This window comes from Daktulosphaira vitifoliae, unplaced genomic scaffold (assembly GCF_025091365.1).
Source record: "Daktulosphaira vitifoliae isolate Bord-2020 unplaced genomic scaffold, ASM2509136v1 Scaffold_2, whole genome shotgun sequence".
In the NCBI taxonomy this organism is placed as follows: domain Eukaryota; kingdom Metazoa; phylum Arthropoda; class Insecta; order Hemiptera; family Phylloxeridae; genus Daktulosphaira; species Daktulosphaira vitifoliae.
Genome location: NW_026099573.1, coordinates 34,472,271 through 34,498,931, shown reverse-complemented (window position 1 = coordinate 34,498,931; position 26,661 = coordinate 34,472,271). Strand labels below are relative to the sequence as shown.

General features: G+C 28.7%; 2 protein-coding genes and 1 long non-coding RNA gene across 4 annotated transcripts in view; 2 read left to right on the top strand and 1 right to left on the bottom strand.

Annotated features, from left to right (window-relative positions):
* The window catches only part of LOC126898441 (uncharacterized), a 29,761-nt gene extending 16,109 nt beyond the window's left edge, over positions 1-13,652 (top strand). Inside the window, exons 2-4 of one of the 2 annotated variants that reach the window (XR_007702262.1) lie at positions 10,612-12,466; positions 12,989-13,308; positions 13,394-13,652. This is a non-coding gene — a long non-coding RNA (uncharacterized LOC126898441). Of the gene's footprint in view, positions 1-10,611; positions 12,467-12,988 lie in introns of both variants that reach the window. The other variant, XR_007702261.1, reaches the window with a different exon arrangement.
* Positions 13,653-17,744: 4,092 nt separating this feature from the next.
* Positions 17,745-22,337, bottom strand: LOC126897589 (mitochondrial assembly of ribosomal large subunit protein 1). The gene is made up of 3 exons (XM_050671302.1): positions 21,863-22,337; positions 21,044-21,304; positions 17,745-18,030 (listed from the first exon to the last, which is right to left on the bottom strand). The coding sequence occupies exons 1-3, from the start codon at positions 22,179-22,181 to the stop codon at positions 17,837-17,839; spliced, it is 774 nt and encodes a 257-aa protein (XP_050527259.1). The 5' UTR covers positions 22,182-22,337; the 3' UTR covers positions 17,745-17,836.
* Positions 22,338-22,412: 75 nt separating this feature from the next.
* Positions 22,413-26,661, top strand: LOC126897588 (GDP-fucose transporter 1). The gene is made up of 6 exons (XM_050671301.1): positions 22,413-22,701; positions 22,786-22,990; positions 24,323-24,461; positions 24,590-24,676; positions 25,641-25,927; positions 26,260-26,661. Exons 1-6 carry the CDS (start codon positions 22,631-22,633, stop codon positions 26,458-26,460), a joined length of 990 nt encoding a protein of 329 aa, XP_050527258.1. The 5' UTR covers positions 22,413-22,630; the 3' UTR covers positions 26,461-26,661.

Here is a 26,661-nt window from a genome sequence, read left to right as displayed (position 1 = left end):
CTAAAATGTTATTTTCCGTTAAAAGTCTGTAAAAGCTACTTCACAAATAGTCGTAAAGAACTAAAATTTTATCTCAGTGGTTTACTCTTCTTAGTCAATAATATATTCACATAAAAAGAACATCTTTAAAGAAAAAATGCATTTTGTCGGGACAATTTTAGTCTATTTGATTGCGTTATATGTGATGTTTCATTACAAGTGCGCATCTTTTGTGCTTCGTTAATTATGAATCAGTTTTTATGTATTTTTATAAGTATATTTAAAAAACAATTGAATAAATAATTTACGTCAGATGCATTTCAATTATACAAATAACAAATATAAGATTATATTAAATAAAACATAAATTAAAAAATGTTTTTGCTTTTTTTAGTGGCGTTTCTAGTAATAATAACGGTGACATTAGACAGTTAAACTTTCTATGTATTTTGAATACAATGTTTCTTGAATATCGTCTTGAGATCTGATGACTCTGAATTATTTGCCGAACAAACGTCGAGTTTTCATTATCGACTAATTATCAATAATTTTCCCGCGAATTATTAAATACGCTTTTAATGTCTAATCTTTTTACCATTTAGTTTACGGATTTATTAGTAGTTGAACTTTAAGTTAAATTATTATTTTTTTGTTTTTGTCAAATATCGTCTTATTATTTTAGTTTCTGCCTACGGAATTATTTTTGTAGTAATTAAACGTCTATCTTGAAAAATTTTGCTCTTATTAAAATTGGTGGCGGGGGAGGGGGGGGGGAACTGTATACTTTCGAACAAAAGCACGACGCGTTTCCCATTGAACTATTGAAGTCGTCTAGTTACTTGTCGACTTTCGGCGTAACTTTTATTTATGACTGCGATTTTCAAGAACGTTAAACATTTTAGAGTAACACTACAGTGACTCCTGAAATGCAAAAATACTTTTTGCAAACTTTGACTTTCATAAAATTTCTTGCGGCAGTGCCTGTAATTTGTGTCAGCTCTATTTACTGTGACTAAAACGCTACTACCCATTTGGTTTTTACCTAACATGCGGTGGCCACAACACGGCGTCGCAAACAAAAAGAACAACACGGTGACCAGCAATTTGTGTGTGCATTATCATCTGATATATATATATATATATAGTAATCTTCTTTTTTTTTTTTTTTGTCGTCCAAAGTCGTCGTGCACAACACAAAATGTGAGTCATGCGCGACCAAGCATAACTCCGGCCCCGGTAAAAACTAAGAGGCATCGGAGTTCATCAGACCTGCCGTGGTCGTTCTCCCACCATGGAAAACGGCAGCAGCAGGGAAAGAAAAAATAGTACAACAAAAAACATTTCCTCGCCGATAGCCACGTCCGTGCGGTGCGGTGTGTGTGTCTGCCTATCACCACCGCGACATGACGTGTCCGCGGCGGTCTGTTCGTTTGCGTCCCCTCCACCCGTTTTCCACCTGGCCGGGTGTCCTGGGAAAACGACGTGGGGATACCTATACTATCGGTTAGTCCACGGGAGAGACTGATAGGCTCCACCAGCTGTGGTGGCGGCGGCGGCAATCGCGAAGAAGAGTCCTTCCATGGATGACATCGAGTCTCCCCCTTCCCCCCAAGAACGCTAAATCGTGTCTCTTGGTGGACGATCGCAGCAGAAATCCACCGGTAGTACGCGGTTGCTCTCGGTCCGGGCAACAAGTCTAGTGTCCAAGTGCCGCGTCGTTGCCGCCGATACTCACCGTGTTCGTACCGAACTTATCAAGTGTATTCAACGAGTAAAAAATGTTTTGTTTGTTTAAACGCACTGATGTGGTGTCACCGATAATGGCACTGAAAGAATTCACGGGGTACTCACATTTTTATACCGCCCGTAATTCTTCTGTGCCGTGCTCGGTGGCCATTGAGACTTTTTTTTACATAGTTTTTTTATTTTTTCACAGAAAAAGTCAAGCAGAAATCGCGATCACGATAGATATTTTTATTATTAATACATGTATATTTAATACTTTTGATCGTGTAGCCTTTGGTACGACAATATCACGGTGCTGTACGACTTCAACATAGAATTTTATTGCACAAGTTAATTTAATCACAGACTAATTATTAACGTTAAATTCGTTTAAAATGTATACAAGCGTATATAAAAAACTGCGAAAGAACGCTTGATTTGTGTATTTGTGGGCGAATCCAATAATCAAAAGTCAGTATACATCAGTACACATGTTTTATAATAAAAAAACATTCCACCCTTATTGAATGTTAAAAATTCGATCAAGATAATTAGTTTGTATTTCGAGTATCTAAATGTCGTGACGATTTTTCAAGTATAATGATAACAACAGAACTTTCGAGCCTTTCAATCGATGACTAATTTTGATATTGTCGCACCGTTTTATTGGACGCCTACGAATATCATATTCGTATAATATAATAAATTATAGATACGCACCAACTCCAGTAACACAATACTATTACGGGAATTTTTTTTATCTAATTTTCCACCGCGGTAATTATACAATTGCAACCGAGTTATTTTTTTTATTTTTGTTCTGTAATGATATTTAAATTAGGTATATCGTATTTTTATTGTTGTAATTAGTTATTATTCGTTTTATATATACGCGAATTACTCTGTAAACCGTAACATTTTTTTTCTCAAAATTGTATAATAATAATGTATGTATCATTATAATTTTTGCTGTTATTATTATTGTTAACAATTTTTTTTTTTTATTATTATTATTACTATATCGCATTTATCGCTCACTACCACCGACAGCCTTGAGCAGCGGCAGTGGCGTCTGGTGGCGTAATGCGTGTGCGATAGTCATACACAGTTTTTCTCTATGTTATTACTATCATTACCGCATAGTATTATTGTATTCACCAGGGTTCACGGCGTTTGTATGAGTCTCTTTCTTTTGTACACCAACTCCTGGCGTAAGCACATACACCGCACTTGTACCGTTCTACACCACACTACTGTCTGTCTAGTGTTACAGACCGACAAATATCATGTGCGCGTTCATTGGCGTTTACCATTAGGCGTTCACACGCGAGCTAGGCGTATACGGTATTGGTGCACAGCACAGTGCGTACGACGGTCCCGTCTGTCGCAACGGAACGCCGGCTAGATTTTTATAAACTCGTTAAAAGAAAATAAAAAATTACTATAATCCACGTCCAAGTCGCACGCAGAAATCGCCGTTAGAGGTGTACATGCACCTGCAGCAGTCGTGTTGCAGCGGTCCGCTGTTGTTGTTATCGGTGTACATTTTCGGAAACGATATTCGGGTAGCAGAACGAATGAGCAGATAATTATGCGCCGCCGGTGAACGTCCGCCGCCGATACAGTAATTGTGGGAGAGAGTACATTGGAAAAAACAAAAAAAAAAACATTTACGGTATTGTCCGACGGTGGTGGCTATTATTTTTTATCGTGAAAAAAAAATCGTATAATCGAATTCGAAATGGATTCGTTGGAATGATTTTATTCGATTAGAAAATATGAAAATTGCACCGCTTTCGCTTGCCGATTGATAAAAGGCTTCAGATGTAGAACGGTTTTCTTCTAATCTATTGGGTTACCGTGTTATTCTTGTACAGTTTGTAAGCGTAACAGCGTATGACAAAAACATGATGCAATTAAGCACAAGGTTTCCTAATTATTATTATTAATTAATCAACTGTACGCAGAAAGTTGCAAATAGCGTAATTACTATTTAGGCTGTACCGGTTTTTATTGTTACGTGGAAATCAGTTCACCGGAGTACGTAATAATAATGATTAACGCAGACGGGAATATAGACGTGTAAGTATTTACAAACATTACTAACAATTCTCATTCGGTGCGTCAACACAGTTGTTTTTATGCACACCCTGTGAACACAGACCTTCGAAAACTGTAAACTGCTGCGCGAGTGGTGTGCACGACAATAAGCTCGTACGTATTCATTTGAAAAGGGGCGAGGTTAGCGTTTGAACTTTAGCGGGACATCGCGCGGGGACGCGTATGTCCTAGTCGATTTGTACGACTTCTTATATCATTTACAGTCCACACGCACACCCTTTGCCGACGTAGTCGGTCGCAACTGACAGACGTTCGCCGTAACCGATTGAGTGTGTTGTTGTGCGACGTGCTCGTGTAAATTTCAAGAGCCGACGGTGTACTAGCATAATATCAATTGCACTTTCTCGTTGCCCCGTCCGGCCGGTCCACTTGTTAATCGTTGCCGTGCAGTGTGACTAGACACGATGCACATCACAAAAGCTTTTATGGAGTGACGCGCACACAAAAGCCGAACGCGCAGAAAGTATGGGCGTCCATAGACGAACGCGTACCGTACAGCGCTCACCGCAGCAAACCGCTCGTGAAGTCTGTATTTTTCATTTAATTTTTGTTTGTGACACACTGGTCTAAAAAACAAAACCACATTTGTTCGTGTGCGTGCCTTTCGGTTACTATTATTATTATTATTATTATTTCCATTACATGACGTACCCGTTCTCGTTGTACGTATACACAGTGTGTGTTTGATTATGCCGTCCGCGTGTACTCGTAGGCTGTGCAAACGCGAATTCGATCAATGCGCGCCGCGCACTCGGTGAACTCGGTTTTCACGTGAAAACCATCACAGTCGTCCTCGTGCTGGTTCGCGAGACCGTGACGGGTAAGTAAAATGTAAGCTGTTCGACTACCAAGTGCTCTACAGTCTTATTGGAACACAATATACTTTTTTTATTTCATTTATTCAAATGTGATCGCACTTTGCGTTCCGACCGTCGTCATAATCGATTGGATTTTTTTTTTTTGTCGCTTAAACGCTACACTTAAATTTATGTATCAATTTTTTTTATTCGCCATTCCAAGGACAAACTATCCGTGTGTCCGTTTGTCGTTTTGCGACGACAAAGGGAATTTAATTCGGTATAAGAACTGCGGCATGACACGTTTGTCGAGCGTTTTCATTTGAAAAATCAACCCGGCAAAACCAATAGACTTTTAAGGATTCGTTAAGGTTGGATGTGTATAGTTATACTTTTTCTGGTCGAATAATGAAATATTATTCACGGTCGGCCGACCCGCTTTCCGTCATCAACCCCTTCTTTTGTCGCTAATTAGGCGCACTCTTTCACTCGTGACGTCACACCGTCGCTTCCGTTCGAACAGGTACGCGCAATATGAACACAATCATAATTTTATTTCTGACACACATTGGGTGGAATAAAATTGCGGTTTTCGTGGCAACCCATCACATAATGACAATTGAATTTATTTAATACACTTGCAAGGTGACGCGCAAAACTATTCTTTGTATCAATCGATTAAAAAAAAATCGGTAGTTTTACCTATCGATATTTGGTCGAAACAAGTTATTAACATTTTTTTTTACTAAACAAATGTGATAAAACTATTGATAAAGTAGCATGAGGCATAAGTAAATGTTGTGTAATGTGTACACAATGTCATGGTATGAATATTCATTACAACGACAATAGCAAAAACAACGACTGTTATTCATTTTTTCATGAGGATTTATTCAAAAACCTGCTACTTCCATATCCTACATACATCAGCTATGTTCAACTATTATATTCACCGTCGCAACGGCCACAGACCAGATGAGTAGTTGGGGTTCGAGGGTGCTGAACCCTATAATTTTTGGAGTATCTCTGTCGTTATTACCTCTTGTACTATGCTTACCTGTAGTTATACGTGTNCGTCGCAACGGCCACAGACCAGATGAGTAGTTGGGGTTCGAGGGTGCTGAACCCTATAATTTTTGGAGTATCTCTGTCGTTATAACCTCTTGTACTATGCTTACCTGTAGTTATACGCGTCCATCCGCCCAATTGTCGCCATCCGAGCAGCACAACCATAGAAATTGTTGCAGGTTTTATTGACAAGTCACAGTTATTATAAAGTGTAATTTGTACGAGAAAAAAAATTAGTTTCTCTCTGATATAACACATATTTAAAATTATATTTTATTTAAAGATAAAAACGTTGAAATGAAGCATGTAAAGTTCCAATTGTTAGTAATATTTTCAATTTTTTAGTCGATTACAATATATGGAATACTAATAATTATGTACAATGTCGACTACTAAATGAGTAATTTTAGATGTGTCCTATTGAAAATATTTAAATTTATTTTCTAGAGAAATGTGCTTTAAAAAAATGTTACTGGCAAAATAAGAGATTAGAAAATCCACGTATGTAATTTTAGAGCAGTTCATTAGTGTAACGCGATTAAAAACTTTCAATTGAGATGACACGCAAAACAGCTAGAATTTATTTTTTCATAACAGTAGTATTAATAAACAATAAAAAAGCGCATGGAACTAAATTTTACTCTAAACAATTGATGACACGGTGTTGAGAGGAATTCGAAGACATAGAATTGGCATTCATTGTTCTATAGTTTAAATAAAAAATGCGAAATACACCATTGTTGTTAAAAATAGAAGTTTTCAAAATGATCAATTAAAACATTATCACGAGCTTACATAATAATAATCAGCAATCATTTTACTTGAATTAATTATTTCAGTTTATTTATTCACTAGTCGCTTAATCAACCAAACATAAATTTGTTACATAAAAAAAAAAAACCATAATAGTCGTGTAAACACGTTAAAAATTATACTATAAGAGCAATGTCCATAGAAATAAGTCTAATTCTACGTAAAAAAAAAACAAAACTATCTGGTCGCATTGTGTTTCTGGTACTTGGTGGCATTTCCTTTTTGCACAACTACTCGTGAAGAAGTTAAAAATACATTCATAAACGCTGCCATTTTTATATTACAAATAAAGACGAAGGGATTAAAAACGTATGACCCTCGTCAGATTAACTTGTAACCTTAAGTCGCTCGAAAGAGTTTTCATCATTTTCTGGTCAAAAAATAGTTGAGATCATGTTCTAATTTTTAAAATGAATTTGTGTTAAACTTCGTGTCGAAAGTGTCCAATAAACTTGAACTTTACTTGGTTTTCAAACGTAAAACTTTAAGGCAAACCGCGTGGTCCTCACGTAGTTTAGTGACAACCGTTAAAGTCGCGGTTTCGCACTCCTAGTGGTTCTTCTGCAGAAGTTCACACCTGCAAATAAGCCGTTTGCAGGTCTCGAACGTTTACGACCTCGCTGTTGGTGGGTCGGTGTTCCATGAAATCTCGAATACACTCTGCTGTAGTTCAGCACTTGTGGCAACTGAGATTCACACGTTACGCGTTCACAAAAGTTATCAGTACAGTCTCGTTAGTGTTCTCCAGTGTAACCTATTCACGCGTGTACCTATTGAAAGTACCGCCGGAGCAGTAGCAGAATAAAAATAAGAGCGATAAACACGATTCTATACACTAACCGATCGGCGAGACCGCTAAACACGTCGCATGTCTGTACATTATACATTATTTATATTATTATTATTATTATTACACACAATGAGTGGACTGTGCGAGTGGAACGGCACCCGAAGCGGTATCATGTTATTATAAACTGTGCTTCCGAATGAAGAAGAGTAGGTAGTCCTCCGATTTATCATCTCGACTCTTGGCCCGTTTCTCTGACCATCGCACGCAAACACACACACACACACCGTGTCGCTGCTCAGTCGTCTTATTCCGGACGCAGCCTCGCGCACTGTTTTTTATAACAGCGCTGATGTTATCGGTCTGTCGCTTAATCTTGAATGGCACTCGGTTGTGTGGCAGACCGAGTGGTTCGGTCCCTTTAAATCCTATCACTTGAATGAAATGATCTGCTGCGTCTGCGTAATTCACAAACGGTCCGTTGCTAAAAATTGTTGCAAGCTAATTTTTTACAACTAATAATGTCTTCAATTATTCACAACAACTTCTGACCAAATAGTAGTGCTCTTGCAGACATTACGACCGAGTATTCTTAACGATTTTAATGATAACGACTACCACTTAAAACGTTAATGACGTGAACATTTGTTTGGATTAATGTATTATTTATATATATATATATATATATCCGGATAAGTAAAAAAAAAAAAAAACTCGTACGTATTTTTTGTAATATTATACTTGCACAGTTCGCTGACTTCAATTAGCAGGATATAAATTTTTTTCCCGTAAATAATATTCCAAAATGAATTAACTATTTGTTCTATGTATTTAATGGTATTTATTTACTTTAATTAACGATGCTTATTCGCATTTCATTAAAATTCACCGAAAATTTTAATTAATATGAAAATGTTTATTACATACGATAAAGTATTTACATAATTATAGATTATTTTCACCGATATTCATAACGTTGTGTTGTATTTCTATGTCTTCAGCTGTGAAACCTTTGTAATGTGTAACTGAGGCCGCAATAGTAAATTGATTTTAATTAGTTTATTTACTGCAATAGAAATCAAAGTAAATTTATATATAAATCGGCTGTATATAACACCATTGGAATATATAAATAAAATTAATTTCTATAAGGTAGTATCAAATATGCAGGCTAATTTTTGTAATAGATTTCAATAAGTCATTTTCTATGATATACAACTATAATTTTAAGCACTTGAAAAATATATTTTATTCCCATATAAAAATCTCGTCCGCTGTTTACCACGTCTATGATAATCTTACAATAGATAGAACAGACTTTTTTGTTAAACTTCATAGGCGTAAAATTCTTTATACACCAATGTCAATATTAGTCATCGAATTCCTCAAGTCGACCAAACTGATGAGTAAATATCAGACATGGGATTATGAAAATTTCAGTTGTATAGATGCAATGAGCGTCCTTTTGACTATACTGATAACAGTGCCATCACTGGTGACATATTTCTACTAGTACATTAATATTTTATGACATTTTGTGTTATGCCAAATTTGATATATACTAACTCCAAACAAAAACTTAAAAATAAATATTAAAATTTTGATGATTAAATACAAAGTCCAATATAAAAATTTTATTCGATTTTAACCTTTGATAAAATTAGTTAGTTCAAAGTTAATACTATTATAAAAATATTATAAAGCGTATGAATTAAATAATTTAATTACTTTTAGTACATCACTATGAAACAACGGGATATCAGCATGATCATTTAATAAACTTTATTATTATGTTACATTATATAAATGTTAGACACAAGATGTTGCACATTGATAAAAGGATTTCACAAATGTTATCATTTATTAATACTTTTAACAAATAGATCTAGTTAACTGTAGTGTTAAATAATTAAATAATTTTATACTAAAAAAATAATAATCAGAAGCAACCAAACTATGATTTTATTGATATCTTCAAAAGCTCCCAAGATATTTTTAATTTTGGGAATTTGAGACTTAAATATGAAGCTGAAAAGCAGATTCATACAAATAAAAATAACTTAACTATTCAATCTAAAAGACATTTTAAAGATTATATTCAACGAGTTTTATGTTTTTTTATTTATCATAAAATTGTTCTATTTTAATAAAACATTTTTTTTTTTACAAATATTTGGCTTTAAGTCTTTTACCTACATGAATTTTATAGATTGCACTAGAGTTCCTTTTTCCTGTAATTACGCTAATGTGAACTAATAAAATATATAGTTTATCATTTTTATTCAATATTTATCATATTTTTATGATTGTTTTATTTGCAAAAAACGGGTTTTGTATATATATTTGTATTAAGGGCGTACAATCTAAGAGGGAATATAAGGGTCAAATCTCTCCTATGTCGAAATTAATTATTTGTTAAAGGTCAGTAAAATTTGATGTTGATTTTATTGTTTAATTTAGTAAAATTAGTAAAGTAACGTTAGAATTTATAAATATACTGATAATTTTACAAATACTCATATAACCGTACTACTATTTTTATTAATAATAGAAAAAATTTTTAATGATATAAAAATACATTACTTAAGCACTGATGAATTGTCTCGCCTAACTCAAGATATGATATCTGGTTCAACTCTTTTGAAAAATAAATATGAATTGAGAAGATTAAAATTCTTTCTAATATAATTTTAATGGCTCATTATTCATTTGTTACGCCAAAACCGCGTAAAACCAAATTTATACCACTAGGCGGTATTGTGACAAAAATTACATAAAAATAATCATCTCGTCTTATTAGTTGTATATAAGTGCTGTATTTAAATATTTTGGTTATGATTTTTCAAAAGTATATTTCAAAATTTGAAATTGATTTGAAAATATCAAATTAGGCGGTATACGCTATTTAAGTCATATCACACCGTGCAAGTGTACGTACCCGACTAATTAGTGTCAATGACCTAAAACTTCCGAATCGTGTACACATCATACATGTGATTATACTGAAGGTTTATAGGCGCATCTTTGTATACGTATTCGTGCGGTTCTTTTTTTATTTTTTCTCTCGGTCGCTGCCTTATTATTGTTGCGTAGGTCTTCCAAGCAAAGCCAGTCCGTTGCGCACTGAACGACCAAGATTGTTATATTATTATAATAATCGTCATTATTTAGAGTAACGCTAAGACCATTATGTTGTTATTATTGTATTAGTTAAAATGTATACAAAGCTCGTCGAATCGAGAGACGTTAGCTACGTTAATTATCCTCTTAAACAAACAACGAATGGTTTCATCCGATTGTATTTTATATGATTGTTTTCAGAATGAAATGGAGGTCGCCATCAAAAAGTGTCACTACAATCAACGGTCATTGGATAGAGACACTCTGGTTATTTTTCATGGTAGTCTTGCGTTTGTGTTGCATTCAAAAAACGATCTGTAAATCTTGGCACTGGAAGAATTCACAGACTGAATGTTATAAAGATCGTGAGTCTCTCGGTGTCAATTATTGCAAATCGGTTACACTGCAAATACCTTACAAAAATATTTATACATTTCATGGAAAATGTTTATTAAAAATTTGTATAATTAATGTGTTGTAATTTCATGACTATTTTATTTCAGAAAATAATGTATACTAGTAATTTCACCCGAAAACACAGTTGACGATTTAAAATTAATTATTCTATTAAAAGCAATCAAGATTTAAACAGTATGTAGCGATGTTACACTAGTTTTATTACTATTGGTCATATTTACAATTGTTTTTGAAATGTATAAATGTAATATGTTCCATATTAACCAATATAAACTTAATATCAGATTATTTTTTTGTAATAACATGTGCTATCTGATCATCATTCATCCAAAGTTACACGCGCGGTCCACACAATACAAATTACATGTAATAGCAGAGGTACAGAAATGGGTTAGATGTCATTGGAGTTATTTGATATTGACCAATGAATTTGTCATCTGTTTGATTGAAAAAAATTTGAAAATTTAAAAATAGAGTATTAAAAGAATAGAAAAGTATTTAGAAATCTTTTCTTTAACAATTCATATGGTATAAGATTTGATAGGAGCTTTTTCATAGTTTATTATGTAAACAGTTACCATATACTGTAAATTAACTAAAAAAAAATCAAAGACAAAAGTTAGAAAATAATTCTAAATATTAGAACTATGTACATAGTAATAAACTTGTGTCTATTATAATTATTTCTAAGCAAAAGTAGTCTTGAAGAGTCATCGTGGTAATTTTAAATTTTACACAGTAAATAAATATGCGCCAACAAGTAGTAGTTATTGTCAATAACATATTTTAATGATAGACATTTCAGCGCTAAGAAAAAATATGCCTTAAGTTCCATATGGTTGTTTAGAAAACATTGGAATTAGTAGTAAGAAAAATCTGCCGAAGGAGTACCCGATTGATTTTATGACTTCAACAAAATTGCAACTATTTGATGAGCCATACCCATTCCTTTATATTCAAGTTTATAATATTTCTCTCGTGAGATCATTAGACGACATGTATTTGGTACCTCGACGGACTTTTCAGACTGTTTAGCCAACTGCTTACTAAGTGGTTGTGTACGGCTACAATGGTCGTTGGCGGCTTATTTAACGCTTAAATAGAAAAGTACAAAAAAAAACCAGCACTCCGATAATAAGCGATTAACGCCGACAACGCATGTAAAACAAGAGAAATTCGGAAATGCATGTAACGAGTGTCGTGTAGTATTGACCATAATCAATCCAAAAAAATACTTGGGATATGCCGTTGTTTGGAGAAAGCGAATCGAAACGTTGCATTACGGGCTGTCACGAAAACAGTAGAATATCCAAAGAAAATAGTTACATATTAAAATATAAAAAAATAGTTACAACAGGGGTATGTACACTGTCTGCAATACACCATGTATAATTCTGCGTTACACATAATTCAACCGCAGAACACCTCCTAAGTCGAGAAAAACAATCGTCGAGAGCAGCAAGTCGAAACCCTTTGTGGGTGTTCATCCGTTTGCTTCATTTAGAGTTGGTTGCTGAGACCGAACTGCGGTTACTGCAAGTTAAGAATACAAACTCGTAGTAATAGAAGGAAAACGATCATCATTCGAAAAATTGTGGTTCTTATGTGGAAGACATTAACGATACATTAATCAGTATCCGTAAGAGCTATTGTTTTTCATGCGTTCGTAAACGGGCTGCTTAAAAAGTTGCTTTTAAAATTATTGATGTTATACGACTTCTAAAATTGCTTGATAATTTATTTGTCGCTTAATAATCATTAAATATTTATTAGAAAATCTATTGTTCATATGATTTGTTTTTGGAGTTCAAAGTTTTAATTGATCAAAAATATGTTTTAACTAGAATTCTTTCAAAAATAAAATTATCATTATTTCTAGATTATTTTTATACTCGTTAAATTATTAATATATTTATAATAATTATTAAATTATTAATATTTATATTATTATTGTCATTTATTAATGTATCTTTTAGGCAGATAAAGTTATTTTAACGACTATAACACTAATATTTTTAGCCGGCCGCATTAACCAGGTGTTCATTGACCAAGCGTGCTTTTAAAATAAAAAATCTGAATAAGTCAAAGAGAGTCTGATTGTTATTTATTCAATAATTAAATCATTTAATTTAACTTAACTTGATAAAATATCTATTCGCAGGATAACAATATCTTTAACGTCATTTGTGTTTTTTACCGCAACAACAATATCTTCATGTATAAATGATATATTGAAGAACAAAACGCATGACAGATTATTGTAAGTTACACAGTGCGAGAAATAAATTACAAATTTTCAGATAGAGGATTTATAATAACTTCAATTGATATTATGAACAAAATTAAAAGAGGTTTTTAAGTAAAAATAGCTCAATTAAATTGGGATTCTTACTGTAAATATTGATCAGCTATAAAGTTTCCTGAGGTGAACAAAAAACATCATTACGTATATTTGGTTGTCACCAAAACCATTGTTAATAAGTAAGTTGTTTACTTGTCAGTTATTAAATTTAATGATGTGGTAGGATTATTCAAACCATTATTTTTATTTGCATTCCGTGAACAGAATAAAATGTAATGTATTTTGGGAAGTACACATTTTGTATTATATACCTACTCATATTCAAAAGCTTTTCAGAGTAAGTAATGAGCTCTTATTCATATGGAAATATTCAAAAATACATATACGATGCACTTGGAAATTTAAAGGCTACAAGTTGTATTTTAAAAGATTGCTATCTTTTAAAATACAAATCTGATTTATAGCAAGCCCAAATAAGTTTTCTATCGATTTTACCATTGAGGCTTGCAGAATTTTTGCAAAAAAAAACATTAAAAATGCTAATTTAAACATAAATAATTTTATAAGGAATTTTATTAGATATATTTATGAATGTTGTATTACTTTTTATATTAATATAAAACGCATATATCATAGTTTTTCTCTTATAATACTTAAGTACCTTACATTATAAAAATATTGAAAAAAAAATTTGTTGATAGTATTATGTTTTTGAATAATTCATTATTTTTATTCTTTGTTTAAAATTCATTATTTAACCTGACATAAACTATATCAATTTATATAACTTAATTTTTTGCTAAATGTTTATTTAGCAAACATAAGTTTTTTTATGTAAATATATTAATTTTTTTTTATAAAGATATCTAATATTTCTAAAAATTAAGTTGACGAATTAGCTATTAAAGGAATTAATAGGCCATTTTAACGATGAATTTTCTAATTTTTTTATCCTCCTAATACAACTGTATACATATGCAATTTTAATGTACTTTTACAGCAAAGATTCGAAAAAATTCAGATTATTTAATTATTTCAAACTTTAACTACATAAAAGCTGACGAATTTTTAGGAATAATTCAATAAAACTTAGATCATTTTCTGATTAACATTATTTATTTTTAAAGCATAACGATTTACTGATGGTTTTCAAATAATTTATACTCTATAAAGTTTATAAGTTATACCGCCATCTTAAATTCAATTTGTCATGAATTCGTTTTACGACGTTTTTATAATAGTGACGCCGATTTTAAGTTCAACTAGGGCAACTGCCCGACCTTCAAAAAAGGTGAGTAGTTAGTTGGAATTTGTTATGTAAAAAGCATTATAACTAATTAAAATATAAATGATTAATTATTAAATTTTGGCCGACCTCAAGTAGTTGGGATTAAGGCGATGAAAAAGAAAAAGATGGATGATTGTATATTAAAATCTTAATAAATTTGAAGACTGTAATCTATTTAATTTTGATAAATATAATTACTAAAACGTTATAACCTGAATATCAATTTCTATTCAATAGAATTCATCATAATAATTATCAAAAATTTACTAGACAGAATACATAAATACTACCGAGTTATTAATTGCCTAATGATTGTAATAAAATTCGAGTAAAAAAACTTTGTTAAATTTATTAAATACAATCCAGCCTATAATTTTTTTTATACATATTTGTGTGGCTTAACATTTTTTCAAAAAGTAAAGTTTTCAAAAAAATTATCGAATTATTATTCAACAATGAATATTGGTATAAAATTTATGCACCTAATAATTTTTTCTAATTATTGAAAGATTGAAAAGCAAAAAAAAGAAAGTCTTGCAATTCTTGAGGGGTAAGTAGGTATTTTGAATTTAAAACTAATTTTGCCTTGCGTACTTATTTTTTTAGTTAGTGCTACTGGGTTATAGAAACGTTTTGAATCAACTATTTTTGGTTTTCCTTTGTTTACGTTATCGTTTATCATTGAAATTGATAAAATATAGAATAGGTAAAGTTACATTTTTTAACAAAGAGTAACCGAGCTTTTTTTTTTGTAGTTCTGTTCTAAGTTTGCATGACTGAAATGGTATTTTCTTATATTATAAAAACGCAAGTTTAAAGCGATTGCTGATTGCCGTGTGAACAACGAAAGAATGGAGGGCATTTTCATGAATACGTGTAATTTTTTATCTTTTGTACAAGAGTCAAACCGGAAAGGACTTTTACATTAATATTATCGTTTAAACTACTCGCGTAGAATTCTATTAGAAAAATCAATACGTAGAAACTACACACTTATTGGTTAATTAATAAACTGAATGAAGTTATACAACAATATATTTATATGCAAATTTGAATTTTTAATGGAATCATTAACATAAATATAGTTCATTCTTATTCAATAGGAAACTATTATTTTTGATAATTGAATAATGAATCAGAATTAGCCGAAATTAATTAAGATAAATGTTGATAAGTTTTATTATTTATTTTGATTATTCTTCACAAAAATGATACAAATTATAATTGTTTTTATTATACATTCATTATTAACTAATAATGCACTTGTATAGGTTGGCGGCTACCTAACTCGGTCGGTAACGCGTTGTGCCTCTGTACGTGTGTAACGGAGATTCATTTTCGTTTCGCTAGTCCTCTTTAACACAAACAATATCTTTTAGGGAAGATGTTATAAATGAACGAATAAATAAATAATAATTATAATTATATGTCGTTAATCTACTTTGTTCATTAATAAACTAATTAGGTATTGTAGACAATAGTTAGTTGAATGATAAAGCTATTTTTGGTTAATTCTTATTCACTTTACAGCACATACACTACACGTCTTATATATTATATTAGTGCATTATGAAAAACAATAATCACCTAAAGAATATCGTTTTTAATTTAATTTTTTTTTATTAGGTGTAGATAAGAGAAAAGTCAATTTGTCCTATCATTTGATAGATATTGTGAAGATTTGAGTAGATCAATAAACACAATAGATTTTGAATACGAGACTTATACAAGAATTAAACCTGATTACTCCTTGATAATACTCGAATTCTATGTTGCTTAGTCTTTTGTTTAGGAAAAGGCGAACAAAAGCTAAATTTTTTTTTAATTTATAAAATTTCACAAAAATTGTATAGTATTTTTTGTAAGATTTTGCCTAAATGCTTTGACACGGATAAGTGTCAGGGAACTATAGTTTTTAGATTTCGAGATTTAAGGGACGAACTCACAATTTATTTATAATTTTAGCTTCGATGCGAAGGTATTAATTGTATTATGATTTTTTTTTTTTTAATTTACCTTTTAACCGATTCTGATGAACAATGTGTTAAAATATTACAAATCGTTTCAAATGGATGACATTGGACTCAAAAATTAAAAAAAAATTCCTCGTTTCTTGTGATGAGGGAAATCCCAGAAAAAATTACTAATTTAAAAATCGCTAATTTTCGACATTCTTTTCAATTTTAGCTTCGATGCGAAGCTGAGAAAATATTAATTTTACCATGATGATTTTTTTTTTTTTTTTTATGTCTGTTGCCACTTTTTCTCAGCTCTCCTCGGATCGAATTCTTTCAACGATACGTCAAAAGATGACAAATCGTATCTACTCAAAGACAATATCCTCAAAAATTGAAAACATTTTCCTCCTTCTATGTAATTGTGAGAAATCTCCCAAAAAATTACAAATTTAAAAATCGCTAATTTTCAACATTTTTTTTTCTTAAAAGTGTTATAACTTTTTTAAAAATAGATGAGTAGAAACAAAACTTTGTTTTATAGATATATCAGGTATTTTTTTTTTGAAAATCTGATACTTCACCTGCTCACAGGGGAGGATTCAACTTTTTTAACTTAATTTTTGAAAGTGTTCCGGAAATACTGACACTTTTATATATATCTTAAATTAAAGATTATGTAATATACTTTGCTATAGAAAAGTTTCGAACTTTATTTTGTCTTCATGGTAAAAATAGCTACCGTATGCTATTTTTGTGTTAAAAATCTCGATTTTATATTTTACATTTTTTATTTTATAATGCTATAACTTTTTGAAAAATAAATCATAAAAATTGTAATCAGAATACAAATAAAGAAATATGAGATCATTTGCTTTTAGAATAAATCACCATTTTTTTTTTTTATTAAACACTATCTGCATTAGATTTGCATAGAAGTTCTTTTTATGATAGTGATTTTAATCACTGTCAGATATCATCTATACTGGACACAACTATGCCACGTCCCCACTGTGCTGGGTATTTTTTTTCTAAAAGTAATTAACAAAAAATTGAAATATTTGTGTAAATTTGCTGACTTAAAATAAAATAACTAATCGTAGTTTAGTTTAAAATGTATCGAGAGCGTCTTAACATTTTTTTATTGGATCACCTCTTCACAAACTACAAAAAACTGATACTTAAGGGGTCATGTTTAAATTTTTATCCCCGAGCTTTAGTAAGTGTACATCAAATTCTGTAGTTATTTTATATTCGATTACTATACATGTATACATGTATAACTAACAAAAGTCATATAGTTGCTTAACATCATTATTTTAAGCAACTATACGAGATAATATGCTCTATAATAACAAAATCAATAGAAAAATAATAATGAAAAACTTAATATATTTTTTTACAAGTAATTTATAATAAAAACAATTGATGCTATCTATCGATTTTTTTATTTATTTGTTACAGTCAATTATTTTGCTGAGAACTATCGACGCGAGGTTCCAGTCCATCCAAGCTGAACGAATTCTCATTTAATAGGGTGACAAGCGAATCTTCGGGGGCGTTGATAAGAGTATCGTACTTCTCTCCTACACTCCAGAACGTTTCCAAATCAAAGTTTTCTCTTGATTTTGTAGTTAACAAATGTAGAGCTATGTTACCTGTAAATAAAAATATATTAAATTTAGATTAAAGACAGTATGTAAATAAAAGTAAACTTTAAGCAACAGTTCTTGAGCCAATTTATAGATTTTCAAAATTATTATAAAAAAAAAAATACAGAACAACAAAGTTATTGATATCTAGTAATAATTGTATCAATAAAATTTGATTTTTTCTCGCTAATTTTTTTAGAGAAAATTTCTCAAAAATTATTTAACAATAAAAATTGTTTGATGTTTATAAAAATACTATCTTCAGTTGTAGAAGAACTAAGTATTTCTATTTGATAAAGTATGGTTGACTTTCTTTAAACGTTTAAGAATAGGAATAAAGAATGACAAAATAACACGAATATTAAAATTTACAAATAACAAAAAATAAAATATCCAAATTATTTATGATTGATTAGATGTTAAGAAGTTCAAAACCAATAAATCAAATAGTGTTTTATACGGTGATAACAATAGATAAATATATATATTATAAATAAATCATTTTTTTTTACTATTGTTGTTTAGAGTGAGATGTTCTTGATGTTCTCTATAACTAGAATCAATTCTCTAGATGAACTAACATGAAAAACAAAAAACATGATGCTCATGAGCAGAGGCATCAACATTTAAAATATTTAAAACAATAGTATCTATGTGACATTTCAGTAAACGTTTCCAGGAAAAACGACTACAAAAGACTATGGTAATCTTCGATCATTATATTGTCACAAGTAACTGTAGTCTCGCTAGATCTAGTCACGTGACTACTGCCAACTTATAATTCTTAATGCACCAAAACATATCTCTCATCGATTATTGCTTTCAATCTACTTTCATCTAAATATCATAGTACACTAATGATGTTAAACATAGGCACAATTAGTATTGAGTTGTTACATTCACTCAATACATAATTAAAAAATTTCTTAATAAACCATATTGAGATCTTCTTTTTGATCATTACTTTGGAATGAATATTATGGTCAATAGGGAAAAGTACCGGTGGTCTCCTGACTACGCCACTTTTTTAATATAATAAAAAAATTAATTTTTTTAATTTTAGTATATTTAATATATGTTACATAGCATAACTAATGGCGTAACTAAAGGGGAGCTAAATGATCTATAGTCCCTCCCATTATAAATGAATACTATTAACATTATTTGACTTAAGCGCTAGTAACAATATGTAATATACAAAAAAAAGGTTTTTAGTCCCCTCAAGCCTGTTAACGCCACTGCACAGTGGCGTATGTTAGTAAGATACAACCTTGATGGTTCTGTAAACAGCAAAATAGGTTTTCTTATTAGCCATGTAAAAGTATTAAATAATGATAGATTTTTTTTATGAATAACAAATTTGATTTGAACACGTAGACGATGTATACTAAAATTTGTCATAAATAATTACACACATAATATGTGATTAAAAACAGTAATGTCAGTAACTTTTATTATTTTGATATTCAGAAGACGATCGACGGCGCTCATTTTGACTGTGATATATTCAATATTACTCCCCTCATTTATTTGTTTTTTTTTTTAACTATAATTCTAATTTTCTTATTAGAAAATTAACTGTCCAACACCACAGTAATCTAGAAAAAACTATTCAATCTCCTTTTTTTCCTTGCCTTTTCCCAACTACTTAGGATCGGCCACCCATATCTCAAACTTCCACTAGATACGATCTTCCACATCATCTATACACATACCAACAATCTTCACATCACCCCCAATTATATCCAACGCTCATTCAAGGGCTTTCCTTCAACGTTCATTTTCATAATTGCTTTTACAGCTTCCGATTTCTCTCTCATTATAATATGACCAAACCAACTAAACTTATTTTCTTTTATCTTATCCACGATCGACGCTACTCCTTGGGTTTCTCTTACATATTCAATGTTTATCCTATCTTCTCTCGTCATTCCATTCATCCATTATTATATTTCCTATATTCATTTTCTGCTCTACTTTCTTGTTAACTGACCTATACAACATAATTAGTTTCCCTATAGTCTTATAGAACTTGCCTTTTTCTTCATTGGAATTCTTTTATCACATAATACACCTGACGCTTCTCTCTACTTCACTCACCCTACTTAAAACCGTGTCTTATATCCTCGTTAATACCACCATTATTTTGCAAAACTGATCCTAAATACTTAAGGTATTTAAAAATACATAAATTATAAAAAAATTAAAATCAGGTCTATATACACGATCTATATTTATGAACTTATTATATCACCATTCCAAGTTATTTTACCTGATTTATACAAAAATATTCATTATATAATAAGATTAAATTATAAAATATTTATTGATGCAATGTTGCTTTAATTTATGTGACTAAATATTCATTATCAACGTATTTAAGAGAGCTTAATTACTTAATTTTTCAAACTATTTATTAAAACCTTTCATATTCCCATTTCTTAAATTATTTTGTACTTTAAACATATTTAAACAATTGAATATTTAGAACAAGAATTTTCCATATTTAGACCAAAATTAATATTATTAGATACAATTTGATAAAACATTTTGACAAAGATTTCAGTTTTTCACAGACATGATTGTATGTCTTATGTTTATTTTTAAATTATAGGTGAGAATAAAACATAAATACGTCAATTTTTTTTTTAATTAATACTAAAAACTATATATCAAAGTTTAAATATGATATAATAAAAACTTTTTTGTAAAATATTTTTTCAAATTTATTTTTTGAATTTTATATACAATGTTGTTTGGAGTAAATAATTTAATTTTTGGGTAGAAATGAAAACCTTTATAGTTTGCAACAATAGAATTAAACCTTTATACCTTGCACAAGATATTACCAACTAAATTAAACATGCTATCTAAAATTTAAAAACAGAAAAAGTTAGAGAAAATTATTTAATTTAGTAACAAAGAGATGTTTCTATGTTGGGAATATCTCCTTGTTAGAATCATATTAGAAGACAAATATTAAATTCTAAAATATTTAAGTAAAAATTAAGAAATTTACCCAAATCTAATGCAATCCAGTCAGTTGGTTTTTTGTTCAATATTCTTGGTATAAGATCCATTGGCCCTCGTTTCTTTTTATACAATTTGATAACAAATTCAGCAATTGCCATTAAATGTTTAGATGATTTTCCAGATGCAATAACAATGTAATCAACATACCTTACATTATGTGGAACTGAAGCTACAAAAATATCTATAGCATTATCTTTATTTAATACTTCTACTAAATCTTCTACTTCATACACTCCAGAAACACCACCTAAAAGCATTTATACAAGAACTATATAAGGAAAAAATATTTTATAGTAATGACTATGATTAAAGACAAAAATAAAAGCAAGATACATAAATAATTTATATAAAATTATGTACATAATAAAATCAATTTTTTTACACCTGTTACCAACTAATTTTTTATAAATTTCTCAAAATGAAAATTTTGCAATTGAATGTAATAATTTTTTTATTTTAATTAGAATTACAATAACTATATTTTAGAGCTAACCAAATAAATATATAATATACAGAATGATTCACTTATCATGAACCGTCTAAATAATTGAATAATAAAAATAATATTAATAATTCTTTTACAATAATTTTTTAAAATAATTTTAAATAACTAGATGAACATAAACAATTTTTTATGATTGATACATAAAGAAAAACATAGAACTAAAAGAAATCATTGAAAAAAATTAATATTATTATTATTAGTTTTCGAATAATCAAGTGGTACATGATAAGTATGTATTGGTAATTTCTCTTAATGATTACATTTGAAGACTAAACTATTTTTATTCATTATATGACTTACGTGTAATATTAAGACCAGAAAATTCATCTTTTTCAAAAAAATCTTGATTCAGTTCTCTATGATCAACTTCATGTAATGCACGTTCTTCTTCAATATCTAAAATAACCATCGATTCATCATCTTTAAATACTTTATACTTATCAGATGAAGTTTTAATAAATTCTTCATTTTTTTTATTGCTGCTGGAATTTTGACGGACCCAAGAGTATGTGAATAACTGTTTGGTTAAGACTAAAGATTGTTTTTGGATACATTGTGAGCAAATATTGTTTAGCATAAAAGAATTTATTAATCTACGAGAAACACTTGATAATAACATATTAATACTTTAATGAGGTGATTTATTCGTGTATTATTAAAGTGTTTGGATTCCAATAAATATTTAATAGTTGTCCATTAAATTTGGACCAAAATAATGGTATAATAATAATTTCTGAATTTATAAAAGAAAATTATGTTCGTTGAAAGCAAATTTTTTTAATATTGATAATACTTATCAATTATTTTTTGCTTTATAATGATACTAGATCCGGCATTAGTCGATGTGATAAAAAAACAGAGAATTTCATTTTTGAACTAAATTTGAGTATAGGTATTATAAATATTTTGAACAATCAGACATTAAAGCATATATTATTTAAGTTTAATTTTATAGAAACTAGTTTTTAAACTTTCAAACATTATTAAAAAAAAAATACAATGGACATTTTTTCTGGAATGGTAATACATCACTATAGAATTTATATTTCTTTAAACTCATGAATTATTATGGTCGAAATGCTTGAAGATACATTATTGATGAAATATGTTCAAATATTTCTGGTTGTTGTATTATATTGGTTAGTAATAATCGGTTTATTCAAAAAATAAAAATTGTATTATGTCTTTGTTTCAATAATTAAATAAATTAAATTATATTTTAGGTATGTTTCAATCCTAACAGTATTTGTAAATAAAACTTTGTTAAGTTCTAATAATTTGGATATGAATGCACCATTATTCATTGCGTGGTTCCAGTGTTTGGTTTCTGCTATTATTTGTTTTATATTAAGTAATTTGTCTAAGATTTTTCCAAAATTAATTAAATTTCCGAAAGGTAATCCATTTCATTGGATAACTATTAAAAATGTAAGTCTGATTTTACAGAAATTTAAAAATTCAAATAATTTTAATTTTATAACTATACAGGATGATCAATTTATCTTTAACCACTTGATAAATCGTAAAATAAATATAATAATAGGAAAAATTATTTTGGTTTTATTTAGTTATGTATATTTCAAGGTTTATCAGCTATAAATTTCGTTTTACGATTATCCCATATTACTTATAAGAATGTCAACTTTATTGCTTTTTAAGGCAATGTGTATAATTTATTGGCTTATTTAATGGATAATCAAGTAATTAAGAAAATGATAGGTTAATAATAAATTTTGGACTATTATTTTAGAAATATTTTCATTTTTATGCCTAGATAGGAGGATAAATATGGCCGGTAAATTTCTAGTTTTAAAAATAGCAGCACCCAATCTGAACACCAATCATCACTTTAAATTGTTGATAATTTCTAAAATACTGGTTCAAAAGTTGTTATCACCTGTAATTTTCTTAATTACTTCATTATCCATTAAATAAGCTTATAATTATATATGTTGCCTAAAAAAAAAAAATTGACACTCCTATAAGTTGTAAGGGATGGTTCTGAAAAGTAATTTATAGCTGATAAATCAAGAAATATATGTTAACTAAAAATTTAAAAAAAATGTATCCCACTACTGTATTTATTCTACGAATAATCTAGAGACTTTTGATAAATCAAACACTCTGTATTTATAAAATATATATTCTTTACTTGTTTATATTTTTAAAGTTATGCAAAAAATAATAAAAGGTATCAAATTAATAAAAATTATCAATTTCTATTTTTATTAACTAATTAATAATATAGAATTATCTTATTTTTTTAAATTAATATAAGTTTTTAAACATTTTAAAATTTCAAAAAAAAAAAAAAATGCTATTATACTGTCAGACCTATTTTTATATGTTCTATTACATTTGTATATATTATAAAATTCAAATGTACACAGAGTAATTATTGAGTTACAAGCATTTTAATATATAAAATGTTTTTATATGCATTATAAATATAGACCTGATGAATATGTGACCTGATACAATTATTTTCATTTTATTTTTAATTACTACTTTAGAAAAACTCAATGTAGTGACAATATATTTTCTGTTTTATAAGTTTTAGAGTTTTTCTTAAAGAAAAATTTAATCATATTACAATTATTGTTTTTTGTATTAGCAATTTTAGAAACTAAAAAATAGAAAGTATATTTCATTATTTCAGAATTTTTTCCCTTTTTGTGTACTTGTTGATGTTTGGAAATCATTAAATTTATTTATACAGACATTAATACTTTACTATTTTTACTGTTATTCATATTGCAGGTGTTGCCTTTATCAGTATTATTCATTTTAATGATTACTACAAATAATTACTGTTTAAAATATGTTGGTGTTACATTTTATTATGTTGGTAGATCACTTACCACTGTATTCAATGTTATACTGTCTTATTTAATACTAGGTAAGTAAAATAAATTTTGTAATTCTTTGACGTGTATTAAATNGTCCTACTAATGTATAGGTAAGTAAAATAAATTTTGTAATTCTTTGACGTGTATTAAATAATTATTTTTCTTTATTTGATTTTAGGTCAAGTCACATCAAAAAAGTGTTTTATTTGCTGTTTTATCATTATTTTTGGTTTTTTTTTAGGAATTGATCAAGAAAATATCTCAGGTAATTAGTTCTATTCTAGTAATAAGTAAATTAATTTATTAAATATAAATAATATTTATAATAAACATTATATATTTTATTATGGGTTTTTCTTTATAAAATGTTTTTTTGATATATGCTATTGTATAAAAAAAAATTATATAGTCTGTAATCTGTGTTTTAAATAATTCACCTGTTATCTTACTTTTTGAACATTCTATATAATAATATAGGTAACATTTTATATTATTCCTATATAATTTTAATGACTCATTAACATAAGCACACATTCAGTCTAAATTTTGGGGTTGCTATTAATTACCTAACTATTTCTCTTACTGTAATTAGCCATATTAGTTTAGGTAATTTATTTCCATCTAATAATTATCTAATATATTATCTTACTGAAGATTTATAATTAAAGGAGTATATTAACCAAAATTGGGATTTTCAATTATTAGTGTATTTTAACCAATAAATAAAATAATTTTTTATTTAAAAATGGTGTATTATTAATGTTATTAAAAGGTATATATATATATATATATATATTTTTTTTTTATTTATATTATCAAGAACTCTAAAAATTTCTCTGAATTTCATTCTTCTGAGAAAGAAGAAATTGATTAATGTTTCTTTAATCCTGACCCTCGTTATCATTATAATAATTACATTACTATTTTTAAAGGAACTGTTATTTATAAATTAATATTTAATTAATACTAAAATAGTTTATTATTTCGTTTTTAATATCTGTGATAATATATAGGTATTTAAATATATTAAATGTAAATAAAAACTAATAAAAAAATCATATAGTCCTATCTTTGCAGTTAAATATCTCAATATTAAGATGTGTAATACAGTCAAAGATAATTATTGAAATTTATGAATTAAATATGACATTGTTATACTTAAAAACTTAGACAAATATTATATTTATATTTTTAATAACCCTTGTAAGGCAAAAATTAAATTTTTTCAGGTTCATTTTCATTAGTTGGTACAGTATTTGGTGTTCTTAGTTCCTTTTCTCTTGCATATTACTCTATTCAAATTAAAAAGGTTTTACCCTTTGTTAACAATAAGATTTGGTTACTATCTTATTATAATAATGTATATGCAAGTGTTTTGTTTATTCCACTATTAATTGTTGAATTTCAAGAAATTAGCAACTTAAGCAAATTGACAGATTATAAGTTTCTACTTTTAATGATTGTAGGAGGACTATGTGGTCTTTCTATTGGTTATATCACAGCTCTTCAAGTACAAGTAAGTTTGAGTATTAAGTATTAAAACAGACCTGAATTAATTTTATTAGTTCCAATTACAGACAGCCGTTATGGGGTAAACATTAGTCCCTTTAAGTTAAAATTTGATTTGTATTATTATTATAAGTAAGCTCCTTGACCAATTTACATTAGATTATTATTTTTTAATTCCTAATAATTGAACAATGAAAAAGAAATTAAAATATTGTAAAAAGTGTTTGGTATGAACACTTATTAAGATAATAAAATGAAACAATTTCACTATGTTTATACTTGATTATTTTACCCTATAAGACACAAATATTAAATAAAATCCTTTTATTATTTTTTTAGGTTACATCTCCATTGACTCACAATATTTCTGGTACAGCCAAAGCTTGTTTTCAAACAGTGATAGCATCTTATTGGTATAGTGAATGGAAATCAACATTATGGTGGCTGTCAAACTTTATTGTTTTAGGAGGTAGTGCAATATATACAGTTGTTAGAAACCGAGAAATGGAACAAAAATATAGATTGACTGCTTATAGATGATGCTAGTAACAAATTATACACTACAAACAATATATTTTCACAATTTTAAACAAAATACAACTATTTACAATTTGATTTATAAAATTTGTATATTTATAAATAGTACAAAAAACAATCTTCAGGAAAATTTGTTTGATATAAATTATTATTGTTTATATTTAAACTTTTTTAATAAATAACTGATTATTTTTTATATGAGAA

Excerpts from the sequence above, each read along its gene's own strand:
- LOC126897589 (XM_050671302.1), bottom strand. The coding sequence starts at position 22,181 with ATGTTATTATCAAGTGTTTCTCGTAGATTAATAAATTCTTTTATGCTA. Across the intron at positions 21,305-21,862 it reads TTCTGGTCTTAATATTACAC|GTGGTGTTTCTGGAGTGTAT; the intron begins GTAAGTCATATA and ends AAATGCTTTTAG. Across the intron at positions 18,031-21,043 it reads CTGGATTGCATTAGATTTGG|GTAACATAGCTCTACATTTG; the intron begins GTAAATTTCTTA and ends TTTTATTTACAG.
- LOC126897588 (XM_050671301.1), top strand. The coding sequence starts at position 22,631 with ATGGTCGAAATGCTTGAAGATACATTATTGATGAAATATGTTCAAATA. Across the intron at positions 24,677-25,640 it reads TGATCAAGAAAATATCTCAG|GTTCATTTTCATTAGTTGGT; the intron begins GTAATTAGTTCT and ends AAATTTTTTCAG. Across the intron at positions 25,928-26,259 it reads TCACAGCTCTTCAAGTACAA|GTTACATCTCCATTGACTCA; the intron begins GTAAGTTTGAGT and ends TTATTTTTTTAG.